A 20546-nucleotide genomic window follows, 5' to 3' on the forward strand; every position below is an offset into this window, starting at 1 on the left:
TTGCGCCGTCTTGATAAAATTACATCTATGTTAGCTTGCTACTTGTGCTAGGTTAACACACGCTCACGCACACATAAAATTATGTACCACTGCCATCATGCGCCGTCTTGATGAAATTGCACCCATGTGGCTAGTTTAACAAGCGCACACACACGCACGCGGTTATGAATGCACCCTAAAGAAGTAGAATAACAAATAAAGTTTACATATTTCCGCATGCATCATCCGCTAGCTGTTTAACCCACATTGTGAGGATAAGAAGGGTATGCAGACCTGCCACCTCAAGTATAATTAGTGTAATACAATTTTTTTGTCTGAAATAAAAAATATTAGGCGCCCCCATTCCAGCAACTCTGAAAAAGACAAGCTGGTTTGAAGAATGGATGGGTACAGAAAGTGTATCTAAATATGTTGATTTTGTCTCAGGTCTCTCTTTCACTCTCTCTCTCACTGTACTGTTTTTTTTCAAAAGTTTACATACACAGCTGCTCAATCATGTGAAATTCATAGAAAACATAGAAATCTGCCCCTCTGTCACCCATCCCACCTTGGCTGCTCACGTTGCCAGAAGTAGATATTGGCTTGCAAAAATGTTTAACGATAGAAATAGAAATAGATTAATAGTAGAGTGTGAAGTGGTTAAACAGTAACTTGAACAAAATTACAAAAATATGATCAAAGTTTTCACTGATGGATCCAAAGATCCTGAAACTAGTCGAGGTTCAACTGCTATATATATATTCCAAACTTTAAAATTTAAATTGTTAAAAAATAGTATCTGATCATGTAGGAGTGTATTCTACAGAAATGGTAACCATTTTACTAGCCATCAGGTGGATGGAGGATGCTCGACCAAAGAATGTGGTTATGTGCTCAGACTCTTTCTCTGCATTATCAAGTCTTTTTAGTGGGAGATCATCGAGACAAGACATCTCATATGAAATCATATTATATATGTTAAGAGTAAATAAGATGGATGTAAGATATGTTTCTTGTGGGTACCAGTACATGCTGGGGTGGAAGAAAATGAGGAAGCATATCAGTTTGCAAAGCATGCTCTGAAATCATCTCATATGGAGATGAAGATCCCGCTAAGTAAAGATGACGCAATAGGGCCAAAATCTGATTAGCAATTAAAGGGAAATGACAAGATCTTTAGAATGCAGAAAGTACAGGAAGACACATCGGTATCAAGTAGAAGGTGAAAGAGGGAAATTTTGTTGTAGAAGAGAAGATACAATTATCACTATACTTCGTTTTGGACACACAGCTCTCAATCATTCCCTATTTGAAACAGTAGAACATGTACTATTACGTTGTTCTGCTTCTGAAAATGATATGATGTCATCTCAGTTAAAAGAGTTAAGAGGGAATAGAAAGCATTACACTTAAAAAACGTTTAAATAACTGATCAAGTGCTTATTAAATATACTGCTCTCTAAAGAGATTTTACTTATAAAATATACTGCTCTCTAAAGAGACTTTTAAGAAAGGTAAATTTGTTTAACAAAATTTAGAAGGTGCCGGGATCTATCTATTAGATTAGATTAGATTAGATTAGATTAGATTAGATTAGATTAGATTAAATTTTATTGTCAGTACACATATACAAGTATAGTGTAACAAAATGTAGTTTAGGTCTAACCAGAAGTGCAATTAGCAAGTGCAGGATATATAGTGTGCATAAATACAGAATACAATTTTAGAAAAACACTATACAGTAAGCATGGACTAAGAAAATACTATATATATATATATTATTTTTTTTCTTTATTATTTTTCCTTATTTCCGTATTATTATTTTTGTTTCTCTTAAACTCTCCGTTTAACTATCCATCAACTTTCCACACTCCAGCCCAGTAGGTGGCGAGAATGATGCAAAAGCTCGTTTGCCAACTGCCATAAACTCTAAAAGAAGAAGAACAACTGCGGGGAGCTGTTGTGCCAAGTATCTCTGGTTGTGCTGCATAGTGAGTGAAACACGGCGAAGAAGTGGGTATATAGAGCATGTTTAGTTGACATGCCCAGCATAAGTATGTCAAAGTTGTCCGTGAAAGAACAGAGTGGCTGTAAAAAACTGTTGAAATTGTTATCTGAAGAGGACTTATTGGCTCTTAAAGATACAGTAACGAATCGAGCGATTGCTGTCGAGAGTGCAGAAGGTAAGGCATTGGCAACACTGGCAATTCCTGAAGCTCAAAAAGACTGTCCAGGGGTCTGTTTCACAAAACAAGATTATAAATAAGCAAGTGTAATTTTGGTTTGTAAGACTAATTGTCGATGTATTCGGTTTCATAAAGCAAACTTACTCCAAATAGTCCAAACTCAGTTAATATAACAATTTCTGCTGGGAAATTAACCTGATGGGCCGTTTCACAAAACAAGATTACGAAATAAGTCAGGCATTTTTGGTTAGTCGAACATGTTCTCAGTGGATTCGGACCGAGCCGTTGTAATGCAGAATAGACTAGATGCAGGGAGTGCTGCTTTCGTATTTCCGAAAAATCTAAGAGGGCAGAAAAACATCATGTTCTTATAATTCTGTATACTAAACAAGTTACGGGTCCTATAATACAAAACTTTAGTTTAATCAAGACCTGCAGCGTTTAAATACATACCTTCAGGCATGGCTGTTTCCCGTTTTATGAAGCTTCACAGAGATTTAATCATGTATTTACTTTATTACACGTAAGGATTTAAACACGAACTGGTACAATAGTTTGTTGTCATCACTTTAAGAGTGCAGATTTGATCGACCCACAGCATTGCAGCTACTGAAAAACAAACGGTCTATTGGTGAAAGCTAGGGTTCTGAAACAATTCCAAAAATAATCGATTCCCAGGCCTTGAGAAGCGAGGGTCGATTCCAATGGTTGGAAGCGATTCCATTGAAGGAATCGATTCCTCTTTAATAGCCTTCATAAGCACAAGCCTCTTAGCCGATGTCATCGGTTAAATAAATCACATTAGTTTCTTGTCTAAAACAGACTTCCGAAAAACTAATGGTGAAGTCTAGAGCTGTGGAATGACACAAAATATTCTGCATGAATAAAAGCAAAAGATTTGTTTGCACAGACAATGCAGATATAATTGCATTTATTCCCGCATTTGACAAATCATATAAGTAGGTTTTCTTTTCAGACGAACTGTACTCTCTACCGATGAGCTCAGTATGTGCGTGAAGAGAATAACATGTATATAAAGCACAGTCTCACAACATATCTATGTCTGTTTAATGCTGGACAGAGCTTTTTCAACACCTTTCTGCACTACTTGCATTTAACGTTAAGTGAGAAGATTATAAAGGGCAATATAAAAAACCTGTGTTAGTATTAGTCTGTAAAGAGAAAAAGAGCTACTTAATACCTGGGGCATGTTCAAGCTCAAACCGTTGCGCAACATTTTGCTACGGTTTCTGGCAACAAGTTTCCTGGAAACTGTGCGCAACAGGGTTTGAGATACGTTTTCTCTTTTTTTGGTGGGTGTGTCAAGAATGGCAGCCCAATCAGCAGCAACATGTATATAACCTAGGCAGTATTACAAAGACAAGCTTGCACAATGGGTCCAAGTAAAGTCGTTTACAAATGTGTATTTGCTGTGATTCGTCGTTTGTTCGTTTATTTCCCTCTTCAAGTGTTTTTGCTATTTATTTATTTTGTTTGCACAAAGTTGTTAGGAATTGTCCAAAGGTCTATTTTTTATTTTATTATTTAATTTATTTAAACTTTTTACTCTTTTTCTACTTAATATTTTATTTTTTACTAACATTTTAAAGAGTTGCCATTTGCAGTGTGTTTATTTATTTGTTTTATTTATCTTTTCCCTTTAAGAAAGAACAAAATTTTCCGTAAATTTTAATCGAGAGGATGTTATGTTTATGATTAGTTAGTTGGCAAGTTCATTTGGCATGTAACTGATGTTATAGTTTGTATTTTTGTTAATAAATAAGCAGTCTCCTTGCTGTCTTTCCAACACATGATAATTATAACTTTTTCCGGTGTTACTGCGGCTCATTTATGTGTCCGTTTAAGCACTTAATTTATATTTTAAACGCTTTTTTATTATGATTTAGCATTTTATTCCGCGGTAACTGAATACTCTGTGATTCCGGCCAGCACTAGTTGATATCAAAAAGAGCAATTGTTTCTTGTTGGAATTCCATTCTTGATATTTTACCAGTAAAATAGCTTTTAACAAATTTTAACAAAAAAAGCTTTGAAAATGAAATATATGAAAATGCACTTATTTGCACGCAACTCCTTTCATGTTTACAATGAAATTATCAGAAGGGTGACGATGAAACATTTCTTCTATCGTTTCTGCTACCAGAATGGATGTTTTTGCCTGCACACAGGTTAAAAATGCAATGCACAGGAGCACATGCGTAGCATAAAGAGAATGTTGGTTTTAATACTTCTGTACCCATGCTTTACATTTACATTTAGTCATTTAGCAGACCCTTTTATCCAAAACGACTTACAGATGAGGAAACATTGGAAGCAATTATATCAACATAGGCAACAAAATACATAAATACATACATAACTTTACATTTTTAACAAAAAAGTTGCCTGTGAGAAAACCCCTTGCAGTTCCACCGAGGACCTCCTAGGGGCTGAGGTTGAAGACCCCTGTAATGCACTGAGGTGGCTGCCCTGTGAGGCCTATTGCAAAAACTCCAGCTAGTTCAAAAGGCAGCAGCTCGAGTTCTTACACGAACTAAAACGTATGATCATATTAGCCTTGTTCTATCAACATTGCACTGGTTACCTATTAAAGCCACAGTATGGATGAATTTTGTTATGAAATCTCCAAAAAACACTTGCACAGTGTGATATATTTAATGCACTTGTGTACTTTCATTATCCCAAATGTTCCCAAGAATGTGCAAATCAATGTGGAAGTGGTTATACAGCATCTGGGATTCAGCATCTGTTGTTCTGTTATTATGGATCATGATTACTCTTTGGCGAGTAAAGGAAACCCAAAGAAGCATAAACGTAGTTTACTTTTTTAAACGACAACTGTATGACTGTTCTAAACACGTGAAACTGGGTAGCATTACGTTACCAAATCAATTGACAAAGTCCGATATCATTCGCTGGCTAACGTAGCATTACATGCCACGTTTCCTGCAAGTTAATTAAATACGATGACAAAATAACATTCATTCATTACCTCATGAACATGATGGGCGATCTCCATCCGCCTCTGGATGGTGATAACGTCATGTCCCATAATTCCACTCTCCTACAAAACGAAATTTAGCTTCGCCTTTTGTTGTTGTTTTGATCTGGCGTTCAAAATTGACATATTATGGCTTTAAGCAACGCATTAACTTTAAAATCTTACTGATTACCTATTAGGCCATACACGATTTAGCTCCTCAGGACCTGAGTGAGCTTCTCTTCTTTCTTCACGTTTACTACGTTCTCAGGACTCCAGTCAGTTGGCAATACCTAGAATTTCAAAATCAAGTGCAGGTGCTCTCGGCTTGTCCTCCTCTTGTTTGTCTGGTGGTAATGCACCAGGGTCCAAAGACATCCAATCCCACATATGTGAAGGGAGGGCAGATTTGGAGGCGTCCTGGAGGCAAATTTGCCATGCGTTGCTCTTGCATTTTGCCTCTTTGTTTGCGGCAGGTTATACTTTTGTCTAAGATTGAATTGGTGAGCCTTTTTCCTCCCAGGAGCCATAGTCCTGCCGCTCTGACAGCTCCTTCTGTCAGGTGACGGCCTTGATGCTTGACCACGGCGTGAAGGTATCTGATAGCAACAGTGAAATGTTCTTCGGTCGGCTAATTGCTCTTCTTCAGTCGGCCTCCAACGCAGATGAGATTGTTCTGCAAGGTTGGACTGAGGCGATGAAGGTTGCTGTTTGGAGCGACTGGCTTCTTTGCGTTCAAAGTTTCAAATTCCTTTGAGAATGCTCTCCTCTGAACAGCTGCAATGATGACTTCCTTCACTAGCGATAGTTCATCTGGGGTACGAGACGGATCACACTTATGCCACCCCTTACAATTGTCCATGCATTTAGAGAGCTTAATGGACTTGAGGAGTGCTATAGCTCGAACAAGACTGTCGAAGCTGGAGAATCTTAGAAAGCCTTCTGTGCTAAGGCTTTTCTCTTGCCGCTTTGTGGCATAGCGACTCAATTGTGCACGGATATCTGTGTCCAGTTCTGGTTTGACCAAGTCGAATGACCAAATGGGATCTGGTTTTGAGCAGGAAGTTAGGTCCTTTTAACCACATTGTCTGTGCCAGGAATGAGGCAGGGATAGACCTTGATGCATGGTCAACAGGATTATCTTAGTGCCATTGTTCAGGTTTTGGTGTTTGGCGAATGCTCTGAACTCTTATTATGGACGTAAACGTAGAATCGTCTGGATTCATTATATATATATATATATAGCTGTCGGTGTAAAACTTTGTGCAATCCAGCTTCAAAATTAGTTTGTCGTGAATCAGGTCTGCCATTTCCACTGCTAAGAATGTCACGCAAAGTTTGAGTCTTGGGATTGTTGGTTCAGACTGAGGTGCAAGTTTTGATTTGGCCATGACAAATCTTCTTGTACGGCCTTCAAGTACGCCACGGCGCCGATGGCTTTGATCGAAGCATCTGAAAACACAGAGCTCTGTATGCACTGCCTTTGCTAGTGAAGCTGCTGTGTATGTTCGTGGTTTGTGAAGGTGTCTCAGCTCCTGAAGCGAGTCCTTCCAAGCTTTCCATTTGCTAAATGTATCTTCCGGTAGTGGTACGTCCCACTCAGACAGCTCAGCGGTGAGTTCCCGGAGGAGGAGTCTGCCTTGGATAGTGACAGGGGCCAGCAAACCCAAGGGGTCGACAACACTATTCACCATGGAGAGGCCACCATGGCGAGTAAATGCCTTGATGCCGTTTGCCACAGAGAAGGTGAATGTGTGCTTCCTATCTCCCACAGGAGACCTAGACTGCGTTGAGCAGGTGCAGCCTCTCCACCTCAGTCCACATCTTTCGCAGTTGTAGCACAGTCTTCGGATGGAAAAGCTTCCAGGACTGCTTGTCTGTTTGAGGGGAACTTGTGGAGCCTGGGGTTTGATTCGGCCAGTGTCTGTGTTCTACTTAACAGGTTAATAGCTTCAGCATCGGTCGACACAGATCGAAGGCCATCGTCCACATAGAAGTGGCGCTCCACAAAGTCAAATGTGTCAATCCCGTGTTCTTTTGCGCCTTCTCTGATTGCTCTGAGCCCGTAGATGGCCACAGCAGGGGATGGGCTGTTGCCAAAAACATGAACTTTCATCCTGTAGTCTATGATTTCTTTTGTTGGATCATTGTCCTTGTACCACAGGAATCTCAGAGTTTCTGTGGTCCTCTCGCATCAAAAAGCAGTGAAATATCTGCTGTATGTCTGCCACGATAGCCACTTTCTCCTTCCGGAACAGCATCAAAACTCAGAGGAGCGAATTGTTGAGGTCAGGACCTGTAATGAGTACATCGTGAGAGACACACCTAAGTTTGGCACTTGAGTCAAATACCACCCTTATTTGGTCAGGTTTTCGAGGATGGTACACCAGCATTCTTCATTCTCTCCTAGTAGTGGAGCTGCCTCTGCATGGACGTTCTCCAACATTTTCCCCATGAAAGCCACATATTGTTGATGCGTCTCTGGCTTCTTATTCAAGCTATGTTGTAGTGATACGAAGCGCCTGACTGCTTGTTCTCGGTTGTTAGACCCATATGTTTCCACTATTCCAGAGCATGTCTTTAGATAGTAAGAGTACGGTTTGCGTTCGATGTTAAACAGCTCGAAAAGGCTGGACCTTGCCAGCGACCGGTTGCGTTGGTCGTCCAGGATGACGTAGGCCTTGATAGCTTTGTCTGGTTGACCTTTAGGATATAGTTTCGCAAGGCAAATCTTGGAACATGACCAGCCGATGTTTCCTGTGCCGCAGACCTCAGTGCAGCTTGAGTTAACAAACGCTTTAATGATGTTGCTTTATTCCTCCTCCCCGCCGTTGTGTGGTGGAGTTGAAGGGGCTTTGACTTGAGGTGCGGGTCCAAGGTGCATGGCAGAGTCGTGCCAGGTGCTATAGCACTCCAAACACTTAACTTAGTAAGTTAGTAAGATTTACTTAAACAGCAATGGCAGGTTTTTTTGTAGGAATATTAGCATTTCTGCTCTTTCGACTCGAAGTCGGTTCCGTCTTTCATCTACAATGTTGGATGCAGTGCTAAACAGTCTTTCGCTCTCAACACTGGTATAGGGGGGAGAGAGAAATACTGATGCAGTAGCAGCAAGGGCAGGGAAACGAACATTCTCTGCCCAGTAACAGAATGTGCTATCTGATCGGGGTGTAATTGGCTCTGTCAGATATGTTTGTATTTGAATAAGCGCATTAGTGGTAGCTATTCCTCGTTCAGATTCTTGTTGGTCCTGGAGAACTTAATCAAACATCATTGTGAAGGGGAGTTTCTAAGCTGTGGCCTAGTGGTTAGAGCGTTGGGCTTGTGATCAGAAGGTTGCCGGTTCGAATCTCAGTGCCAGCAGGTCATGACTGAAATGCCCTTGAGCAAGGCGCCTTACCCCTGATTGCTCTGCAGTAACGTGCCACTGTAAAAAAACTACTTGTAAGTCGCTTTGGATAAAAGCGTCTGCGAAATAAATAAATGTAAGAGAGAGCAGTCTGCATTGCTCAGGAGTGATTCTGGCCCATTCTTCCACACAAATGGTCTTTAAATCTTGAATGTTCCCCTCTTTTATGAACTTCGATCTTCAGTTCCATTCAAGCAGCTTGATTCTTCTTTCTTTGAAACCACTTCATTGTGTCCTTGGCCTTGTGTTTGGGATCATTGTCTTGCTGAAATGTCCACCCTCTTTTCATTTTCAGCTTTCTGGTAAATGGCAGCAGATTATTATCCAGAATGTCCCGGTACATTTCTCCATTCATCCTGCCTTCAATAATATGAAGTCTGCCAGTACCCATTGCTGAAAAGCAGCCCCAAACCATGATGCTTCCACCCCCAAACTTAACTGTTGGTAAGGTGTTCTTGGGGTGGTGAGCAGTGCCATTTCTTCTCCGAACATGGTGTGTAGAATGAAAAAAGTTCAATTTTGCTTTCATCTGACCATACTATAGTCTCCCAATAATCCACAAGCTTCTCCAAATGCTCTTTCGCAAACTTTGACCGAGCCTCAACATGCTTTTTGTTCAGCAATGGAGTCTTGCGTGGTGAGCGTGCATGGATGCCATGGCGGTTCAGTGCATTGCTTATATTTATTTTTTAAACAACAGTACCTGCTGATGCAAGGTCTTCCTGAAGTTCTGCCCGAGTGGTTCTTGGCTCTTGGAGAACTCTCCTGATTATTACTTGCACTCCTCGGAGGGATCTTACGTGGAGCACCTGATCGTAGCCGGTTTATGGTGAACTGATGTTTTTCCATTTCCAGATAATGGCCCCCACAGTGCTCACAGGAACATTCAGCATTCTGGAAATGCGCCTATAACCATTCCCATCAAAATGCTTTTCAACGATAAGATTACGAAGATCTACAGAGAGTTCTTTGCTTTTACCCATCACGAAGTCTTTCCTGTGTGCCTCCTAGGTAATAAGAAGCCTTTATAGGTCATCAATTAGGACTAAAGCAGCTGATATCAATTAGTACAGATAGGGGGCAGGGTTTCTCTCTCAATACTGACAGATTTCAGGTGATCTCCTGGCTTTCTATGCCATTTTGCACCTTGTTATCTTCATGTGTTCAATACTTATTCCCTGTGACATTTCACTTTATTTATTATGACTCAACTTGTATACTTAAATGTTCTGATTTCTTTGTATGAATTCAATATTTGGCTTGATGGCTACATCTGGTGGAAATGTTGTGTCAATAGCCCACTTAGAAATCCCCTTACTGATAAAAATGTGTCAAATACTTATTTTCCCCACTGTAAATATTTTTCTGCAAGAAAAGAAAGCTGTCACTTAAGTGAGTGCCAACCTGTAGAACCACATTTTAAAACAATTTCTATAAAAAAAGCAGTCATTAAACCTGCAGCTGAGCAATGTTATTGGAGACATGCTCACTTTCTACACTTTTATTTTTCGGTCCAAGTTATGATGCAAGGAATGTAAGCATGTTCACCTAGTTCAAAGTAGTTCATGTTGGGCTAGTTAATTAGCCATGTTATTTCCCTCGGTAGACCGCAAATAGTGTGTATTTCAATAGTGCTAACTCTCTTAGATAGTTGCAAATGTTAATTTAAAGGCTGTGTTCTGACTTGACTTCTTGTTTGAAGCTGCTAGCGTCTGTTTTACGTTATAATCCTATGGAGTAAACCAATTTTTTACCGTTCTGAGTGTCTTTTCTGAAAAAAGAAACCACGACCTCAAGCTCCTTTTTCACAGCTAACCAATTACAAAGACCTTTTGTTTCCTTAACAATATGCAAGGGATGTGATTGGTCGAGAAGGCCCAAACTTGAAAAAAAAAATATCGGCCAAATGCCCATTTCAGCAGTTTTAATTTTTACTTTCAACAACTTTTGATTGCATTTCTAGCGAGAAATTTGTATTGTAATTTTTTTTTATTGGTCATTGCAAAGACACTCTCTGTTTCTAATTCAAATAGACTTCCATTATGCTGCCTATCTGCTTCTCTGGGCTGTGTTTGTGCGTAGGCGCTGCCTCCGAAGTCATGGTGTTTGGCTTCTGTTTGTAACCAAACGCTGCCAGGGTTTTTTTTACTTAGTATTTTTCGACAAGGAAAAAAGTTCCAAGCATTCATCTCATTCGGCCATCCTGCACACAGGACACTTAATTTGCATCTCCTTGAGCCAGTCTTATGTTATCTTGGTATGTTGAAGACTCATACACGACCCATTTTCAGTGATCTGGTTGAGGGGAGGAGGTTCTCATCCAAGATTTTAAGTACATGGCCCCAAAGCATAATGTTTCCAACACTGTGCTTGACTGAGGAGATTGTGTTCTTGGAGTTATAGTCAGCATTTCTCTCCCTCCTAAAACAGAGTCAGTTTTGGACCCATCTGACCATAGCACTTTCTTCAAAGCCTTTTCTGAATCATTTTGATGTTTATTCTCAATCTTCAGACAGGCCTTCTAACAAGTTTCTCCTGTGTAGTTCTGGGCTGATCTTTAACCTGTCTCATGATCATCTTTACCCCTTTGGGGAAATCTTGCAGGGATCTCCAGACCAAGGGCAATTGATAGTTATTTTGTGTTTCTTCTATTTCCAAATAATCACACCAATAGTTGTCTCATTCACAACAGCATTGTGATGGCGGTTCCTTGTTTATCCAGTGTCCAAGCACAAACATTTGTAAATCCATGAACACGTGACAATTTTAGTCATAGGAATAAACTGTTATTAAGTGTAATGCACCGCAACAGCCAAGTGACCTTCCCCAAATTACAGTTTGGGAAACGCATACTGTGATAGCTGGAGTGGAAAAGCGGAGTAGAAAATGGACAGACTGCCCACTATATATGATAAATATTAGGGCTGCACGATATGAGGAAAAGCTGCGATAACATAGTTTAATATTGCCATGACGATGTGATAAATATTCAAATGTGAATGTTAGCTATACTGTTCCCATATCTTGGTGCTTTAATAGGTTCTTTGCGAACCTAAACATTGAATAGCCTATTCCCACTGAATAAAGTATATAGTATACTACAGTATTTTTATGTAGACAAAAATATTACTTAGGGATGCACCAGGGCTCCAGACAGACAAAAAAAATCTATTAAAGAGCCATAGGCTACTATGGAGAAAAAAACAGGCGGCAAATAGTTTTTTAAGAGCCACATAACATGAACTTGAAACTACTTTTAGTTATCCTGTTGTATGTACATCTTCCCCCTCATAGGTTCTGCTCACATAAAGTTTGTTGTTTTTCCTCATAAGCGAGTACATACGGAATCTGCAGACTTTTCATGTTAATTCTGCACTAAAATTTGGGAAAATCCTGTGGAATAGTATCAAATGTGTTTACATTTGTCCACAAATATAATTGTGTGTAAATGTGTTCAAATAGTCTTAAAATGCTGCCTGTGTATACTGAATACTCTAATGCAGTTGATAGCATATTTGGTTCTGCTTTTTTAAAAAGAGACAGAGAAGCTGTTGATTGATTGTTGCTAAAACGACTGTTTAAACTCTGAAAACACCAGACCAAATTTGTACTAAATAGGGATGCACCGAATATTCGGCCACTGAACATTTTCGGCCGAAAATGGCCCAAAAGGGCATTCTCAATCGCTCAACAGCTAGATTGTTATCTGTCTGAAGGCCCCATCCCCAGAAGTGCTGTTCATAATGAGTAGGGTCAAGTTAAACATTTAAGTTTGAATTTTATTTTATACTGTGCATTGTTGCAATGTGCTAAATAAATATTTGCATAATTTGTAATTGATTTATTCTTTGAAACTTTAATATTAATTTATGCAGTTGCACTGCCTTGATTTTAGTAAAGTTACTACAAGATCATAGCCATAAATGCCATGGTACTTAAAATTGGCATAATTTATTTCGGTGTTTCGGTTTTCGGACTTGGTTTCCTCTTTATCGGGTTACGGCCAAGAATTTTCATTTCGGTGCATCCCTAGTACTAAATTAATTTGAACCAAAAGAAAAATTGTGCATGTCAAGACCATATGAATATATTACATATACTATATAAAAGAGTAAACATTTTATTGCTTATATACATTTTTCCGCATGTTCACAACACAATGTAAATATAACTTCAAATTAAATTTAACAAGAGCATTTGCATATCGTTTGTTCTCGCTTTGAACAGATTTTAAATGATCCAGTGTTGTCTGTTGCGATGTGTTCATCGTGCAAGTTCATATCGTGATGACGATGAAAATTCGATGTATTGTTCAGCCCCAATAAATATTCCCAAAGAGTTATTACAGAAACAATTTATTAAAGTGCTGCGTCTGTTCTCCCTCTTTTGTTGCAGTTGATTGCTGGCTGTAATCAAGGCAAGACTAAAAAGTTCACACAAAACTAAAGTGCTATTTGGTCATAGAAAACAATTTTAGCAACTGTAAGTTATTACAGTAGAGAACTCTAGTTAATTTTGAGCTTTTTGCGCTATTTTTGCCTTCTAGGTTTAAAATCCTCATCTGGACAATGTCAAATTATATTATGTGGCATTGAACTATAGTACATTCATGATGCGTCAGTGTCTAATAATTATTCATGAGACTGTGTTTTCTTGACCAATGAGAAGACATTTCTTCCAATTATTATGCAAAAATACATATTCTGAAAGTTGTATGTTAAAGTATATTTTTATGTGAAATACACTAGGTTCATCTCAATTAATTAGAATATCGTGGAAAAGGTCAATATTTGTTGTCAAAACCAATAAATTATATAGATTCATTACACATAGGGTGAAATATTTCAAGCCTTTATTTCTTGACATTTTTATGATTTTGACTTGCAGATAATGAAAATCCCAAATTCAGTCTCTCAGAAAATTTTTTATTACATAAGATCAATAAAAAATTCATATTTTAAACAGAAATGTCAGGCTTCTGTTAATTTCTATGCACTCAATACTCGGTTGGGCCTCCTTTTGCATGAATTACTGCATCAATGCGGTAAGACATGGAGGCATCAGTCTGTGGCCCTTGCTCAGGATTTTGGTTTTGATTATCTGTAACCATAATCATAAAAATGTCAAGAGATAAACAAGCCCGTAGGCAGGGGGGTTTCGGGTGGTTCGAACGAACCCCCCTCACTGCCCCCACACAAGGTCCAGAATTTAAGTCGTTTTTTTTCATGTGATTATTGTCATCATTGTTTTAATCAATGCTTGTGACAAATTTCTGGGTTGCTGTTTCAAATTAATATGATTATTATTGCAAGGTGCATGTGTGTGCGTGCGTATACAGAGAGAGTTCTCGCAATACACTTTTCAAAGCAACGTAAAGAAGCATCGCCTCCGAATAATGCGGGGGGAGGGGATATATATATATGAATGTGGCCCGCCCACAGATTTGGACCGGCCCTCTGAACAATGCCTTATAGTGTGTTCACACCAAACGCTAATGAAGCGTCAAGCGATGATTTACATGTTAAGTCAATGCAAAAATGCGCAGACCTACTTGCGGCGCGATTCGTGCTAATGACGAGTTTAAAAATCTGAACTTTGGAGAAAATTCGCGCAGCGTTTACTAATCAGGAGCTTGCTCTTGTAGGGCCGTGAGCAAGCGTCAGAATATTGGCTTTCAGACCCAAATTTCTCTAAATTACTCACATAGCCTAATAATTTGTTAAATTCATAACTTTACCATTGCGATAGAACTGACGTGCGAACCATCGGAAAATTTCAAAGAGACTACAAAATGGCCAAGCGGTTGGGAGAGAGAGAGGTTAATTAATATGCATAAGAAAATGTTTTGAATTTGAGTAGCACTAAACTATTAACTATTTATAAACTATTATACCATTTGGAGGCATCATAAATACATTTCAAATCATAATTAAATCTCCACAATAATTCAAGTAGTACCTCCGGCCCATGTAATTGTCTGTTACAAACCGACCCGGCCCCCCATTAAAGACAGGGAGAATTATGTGGCCCTTGCAGAAAAAAGTTTGGGGACCCCTGGTCTACAATATAATAGCCATATAAACGTAGCGTAATTATAATAATAAAACATAGCAAAGAGGCATTGACAGAGAGTCAAGAAATGATGATGAGAAGAATTATTATTAATATTTCAGTAAAGTTCATTAAATCTATTCTGTTGTTAGTGTGGTCTTTAAACTTATGAACTATGTATGGACTGACAAAAGTGTTACATGAGGAAGCAATTTGACAACAATGCAATAAATGTTTTAGGTGCATCAAAAAGCATGCTGGTTAAGATACCAGCAGACAAGCTAATCCAGCAGAAATTAGTGCATAAAAGGTCACCAAAATGAAGTATTTGAAACTCATAATTAAATACAAAAGGAGGAGAAAAACTGCAAAATGGTCCACTTTTTGAAAAAAAGAACCTCCCCTTTCAACTAGCTGGCTACAGACCTGATAAAGCCTTGAAATATTTCACTCTATGTGTAATGATAATGATTCTATATAATATATTGGTTTTACTTTCTGAAATGAGTGACAAAAAATATTGACCTTTTTCACAATAATCTTAATTAATTGATATGCAACTGTATGCAGTATATATGTGGGGGAAGGGCTTCTCCACTGAAAGTGATAAATGCATGATAAATGGCACGACTGTTGTTGAAATTGTGGCGCACAGAAACAGGCCAGATAGCCATTTGGAGCTCTCTGTGGGCTGGAGCTCACGTGGACCAGTACAGCTCAATGTGTCATGGTCTGAACTCAAACAGAAGGAGCCTCATTTTGCCTCATTAGAGCGGCCGTCTCCCATGCTGGAACGTTCATCGGTTTGAAGTCTGCTCGTCATGAATGCGAATGCCGAGTAAGGCCGGAACAGTAGCAAACTGTGTTTTACTCGGGAAAGCTTTCAGAAATAAATTTACTTTTGCACTCGCTCATGAAGGCATTCCGTGTCAGGCATGCGGTACCGTGACCTGAGGACTTTTTAATCTCTTCAAATGCTGTAACTGTTCAGTTATACTTGAATTTATTTAAAAATAAATAGGCTACTCGTATTACATTTAGTAGTTTCTGTAAACCTGATGTGGTTGACAGTATGATTCCTGCAATGACCATAGACTGTATAAAACAGGTAATGACTAATGTAAGTGCATGTATATTTGACTTTTAATTTGTATTTTGGAAATGCATTTCCGGGTTGTGGTCATTCACTGGGGTTCAGGTGTGTATTAATTAGGTCTGTTGGATTCTGAATTTTGAGTCGATTCCGTTTCCAATTTCTGGTTTGGGAATCGAAAGAATTGATTCCAAGAATCGATTCCTAGCTGCTGTTTGTTAATGCAATACAATTTTCTAAGCTGTCACTTTTTACATTTATCAATTGTTTATAGTTTCTATAACAAAAACCTTAACGAAATATGTTGATCTTGTCCTGCAATTCCAATGTATCATTAATAATCTAATTTGCTACCTTTTTCAAAAATAAAGCACAGGTCAAATGACTAAATTGTATTAACAATATGTAAGAATACTGTGTGCATATAAATATTACTGTTAAATGCAACTAGTGAAGACAGGTGTTGAAAAAGTTCTGTCCAGCTTTAAACAGACATTGAAGTAAATATGTTGTGAGACTGTGCTTTATATTATATAATTCTCGTAATTATTATTTTTTTAAATGTGTGAGTACATGTATTTATATCTGCATTGTGTGTGCAAACAAAGCTTTCTTTTTATGGATGCAGAATATTTTATGTAATTTCACAGCTCTAGACTTCATCTAGGGCTGTGTATTGGCAAGGGCATCACGATACGATACATATCACGATAGATGGGTCCCGATACAATATATCACAATACATTCGATACGATACAAACGTTCGATATATTGCAATAATTTTTTTTAAATAAAAAGAAATTAAGAGTGAGCTAAAAATACATGTTGGTGTGTACAATCTATGGTATTCTGGTATGTTCATTACATTATAGTGATAACTCTGCAGACACAAAAGATTCCATTCAATTTTATTAACAAAGTTATTTATAAGAGGTATTTGTCAACTTGCTTACACAGTGTTACTGAACAGCGAACATATACGAAAATGTTTAAAGTGCATATTTAGTCAGTAAACATTTAAATGCAAATGCCACAAAAAACGTATTTTTCTCAGTATGTTGTTAATAAAAAACAAAGTACATTAAATTTAATTCATAAAACTGAAATTGTCAGTATGCCTCTCTTTTATGTCCCACTCCACCAGTGCAGTTTTCAGTAACTCCACAATGTTTATGCCAGTATGGCTCGTCTCATGCATTGCGCGTGTCTGTGATGTAATCCTAACATACGACTCAGTAACTCGAGAGGTCCACGGGTTGCAAGTCAGGGCAACTCGCTCTGCCGAGCTAAGGGATTTTTTTACCCTTGTTTTTACCTCTTCGTAAATTCTGGGTACTACGTCCGTTATGTGCCTGCGAGTCGGAATCACATAACACGGCTCCATTGTGTTCACCATATGCCCGAAGCCGGGGTTTTCACTGTCGCAAATCCTTACAAATAAAATATACCACCGACTCTGTTATTTTCTTTGCACGAGCTAAGATATACGGAAGCTTGTTGATGATATTATATGAATGAATCTACTTTACGCCATTTTCTTTCTCGCACCCGCTTACTTTTGAAACATTGGCCGTATGACAGCGAATCACCGCGACATCAACAGGAACGGAAAAAATGGTTATGTGATGAAACGTCATTTTAAATCCGTTCAAAACATGACTTATTTATGGTATCGATACTATAGGTTGGCCTATCGATACACTTATCGTGAAAAAAATTATCGCAATAGTTAGCTGTATCGATAATTTTGAACAGCCCTAACTTCATCCATCAGTTTTTTTTCTGAAGTCTGTACCGTTTAAGACAATAACCTAATGTGTTTTAGTTGATCAATGACATCAGCTAAGGGGCGGGGCTTATCCTTTAAAGGCTCTTAAAGAGGAGTCGATTCCTTAAATGGAATCTATTCCAACCTTTGGGATCGACTCACAATTCTTAACGCCTTGGAATCGAGGAATTGATTCCCAGCCCTAGTATTTAGCTGACATAATTATTCCGGTTTCATGTGCATGTGAAGAGGGGGTAAGCAAGTGTGGAGCGCTCACTTTGTTGACCGTATTCTTTTTTGTTTTATGGTCTAAAATGTTTTCCATTTTAGTCCTCCTTTTCCATTTAGTCATCAGTTTTCATCCAAGTGGATGCTCGTCATGTAAAAAAATTTGGACTAAAGGCACGGAATGCCTCAGCAATGAATATCTCTGCTAATTAGTCCCGCAGCAGTTGCTAAAGGGGTCAGAAAAAATCATGAAAGAGTTGCAAACTTGGTAACAATGGCTGGACAAATTACGAATAATGGGAAACAGTGCATCACTGTAGTCATGGTGGGGAGGATTTTTGGCAAAATGAATAGAGCAGAAACACAGTAAATGCTCATGTAAGTTGTATTAAATTCCTGTAACAGTGCGAGTTTTAAAAAAAGAGACTCTTGACTTATTCAGGTAAAAGTATTGCGCAAGTCTAACACTTCAGGTAGCTGTCACTGCAAAACAAATTACATAGACACTGTAGTGCTAAGAAATCGTGTTACATTTTTTTACGCTGTTTGATGTACAGTGCATCCGGAAAAGTATTCACACGCAAATTTATTATAAATAAAAACAAAAAAGCGTTTTAAGGTGCTTCAACAAAGTATTGAGCAAAGGCTGTGAATACTTATGTACATGTGTACAAAAAATATGATAGTTGTAAATGTGCGTTTCACTGAGGAGTGGCTTCCATCTGGCCACACAGGCCTGATTGGTGGAGTGCTGCAGAGATAGTTGTTCTTCTAGAAGGTTCTCCACAGAGACATGCTGGAGCTCTGTCAGACTGCAGTTAGTTGCTGGAGCTCTCTCACCACTGCAGTTGTAAATGTGCGTTTCACTGAGGAGTGGCTTCCATCTGGCCACTCTGCCACACAGGCCTGATTGGTGGAGTGCTCCAGAGATAGTTGTTCTTCTGGAAGGTTCTTCACAGAAACATGCTCGAGCTCTGTCAGAGTGACCATCAGGTTCTTGGTCACCTCCCTGACTAAGGCCCGTCTCCCCCGATTGCTCAGTTTGGCTGGGCGGCCAGCTCTAGGAAGAGTCCTGATGGTTCCAAACTTCCATTTTACGGATGATGGAGGCCACTGTGCTTATTGGGACCTTCAATGCTGCAGAAATGTTTCTGCACCTTTCCCCAGATCTGTGCCTCGATACAATCCTGTCTCGGAGGTCTACAGACAAGTTCCTTGGACTTCATGGCTTCGTTTGTGCTCTGATATGCACCGTTAACTGTGGGACCTTATATAGACCGGTGTGTGCATTTCCAAATCATGCCCAATCAACTGAATTTACCACAGGTGGACTCTAATCAAGTTTTTTTATAGTATTTTTATGAGGACAGTATATAAGACACAAATCAAGGATAATTGTCGTAAAAAAGGATACACAGGAGAAAAAAAAGGAACCAAGAACAACAAGGGCGTATATGCAGTTTCAATGATAAATCACAAACTAACAAGCACTCTCTAGGGGTAGAACAGACGGCATACTTTGCCCTCCATTACTGATCAGAATCGGTGTTAAACTGGTTAAGATGATCCAGGCAAGGGTGTCATATATTGTAAAATTTGACAAGATTACTCATAATTCCATAACAGACTCTTTCCATGTGCAATATTCCAGTAATATTGGTCAACCAGGTCTTGAACTGAGGGACATCGACGGATTTCCAGAGTCTTAGAATGATGCTCTTAGCAATAATCATTCCATAAATAATGGTACTTTGTACAGAGACATTATTATCTGACAGAGAGAGAGAATATCCAAATAATGCAATCTCTGGATCGGGCTTAAGCACAAAACCGTACATGTTAGAAAACCACTTAAATATGTCACACCAAAAATCATAAAGTTTAAGTCATGTCCAAAAGAGATGGGTAAGAGAGCCCTCTGCAGATTTACATCGGTCACATGTAGACGAAATGGTGGGAAAAATTCTGTGTAATTTAGATTTGAATAGTGCACTCTATGCATCACTTTAAATTGAATTAACGGATGCCTAGAATTAACAGAACAAGACCGAATCCTGCTAAGCCTTTAGCCCAACAATAGCCAATAAATCCTTCTTCCCTGCGGCAGTGACTCAATATTAGGTACTGCATGACGCACATCATTTCGAATCTGTAAATGTCAAAAAAGTGTGTTGTGGGAAGATAAAATGTATCTTTTAAATGTGAAAAGGAGCTAAATGTTTGTTAATATACAAGTCCTCCAAAGTAACAATACCATTCAGCCTCCAGATGTTGAATGTTGCATCTGAGAAAGAGGGGGGAAATGCGTGATTGCGATATACTGGGGCAAAAATAGCAGTGTCAGGTAATTTGCATCCCTTCTTAATTTGATGCCATATTTTCAAGCAGTTTGAAACAATAAAATGACCCACCTTAACAGATGCAGGTAATGCAGAAGATTTATATAATTATCTTCAACAAAGATAATTATATAGAAATATCAGTGAAAAAAAACCCTGACAAATTATAACAATGACCGAATAACTTAAATTATGGAGTGGAGCTCAGCCAGACACGTCAAGTCAACTTTATTTATATAGCGCTTTTTACAATTTTAATTGTTACAAAGCAGCTGTACAAGAAAACATTGACAATAAGCAAAACATATAAGGTTATGCAAGTCAAAACACAGGTCAAATATCAGACAGACTAAAAATTCCTATATGCAGTGGTAATTAAATAAAACTAGAAATTTTAGCCCCCCCGGCCAGGCAAAAAACAGTATGCAAACGGTGGGGAGGAACCCAAAACTCCATTGGAGGAGAAAAAAAAAGCTAAGAGGTAAACCAGGC

The 20546-nt window shown here is 38.7% G+C and overlaps 1 protein-coding gene across 1 annotated transcript in view; it reads left to right on the forward strand.

Moving 5' to 3' along the window:
• The first annotated feature begins 1908 nt into the window (after positions 1 to 1908).
• Positions 1909 to 20546, forward strand: part of cUnh3orf38 (chromosome Un C3orf38 homolog) — a 30124-nt gene continuing 11486 nt past the window's right edge. Inside the window, exon 1 of the mRNA XM_079463630.1 lies at positions 1909 to 2162. Within this exon, the coding sequence (XP_079319756.1) occupies positions 2021 to 2162 (142 nt within the window). The 5' untranslated portion in view covers positions 1909 to 2020. The remainder of the gene's footprint in view (positions 2163 to 20546) is intronic.

Source organism: Barbatula barbatula, assembly GCF_947034865.1.
Source record: "Barbatula barbatula genome assembly, chromosome: 9".
In the NCBI taxonomy this organism is placed as follows: Eukaryota; Metazoa; Chordata; class Actinopteri; order Cypriniformes; family Nemacheilidae; genus Barbatula; species Barbatula barbatula.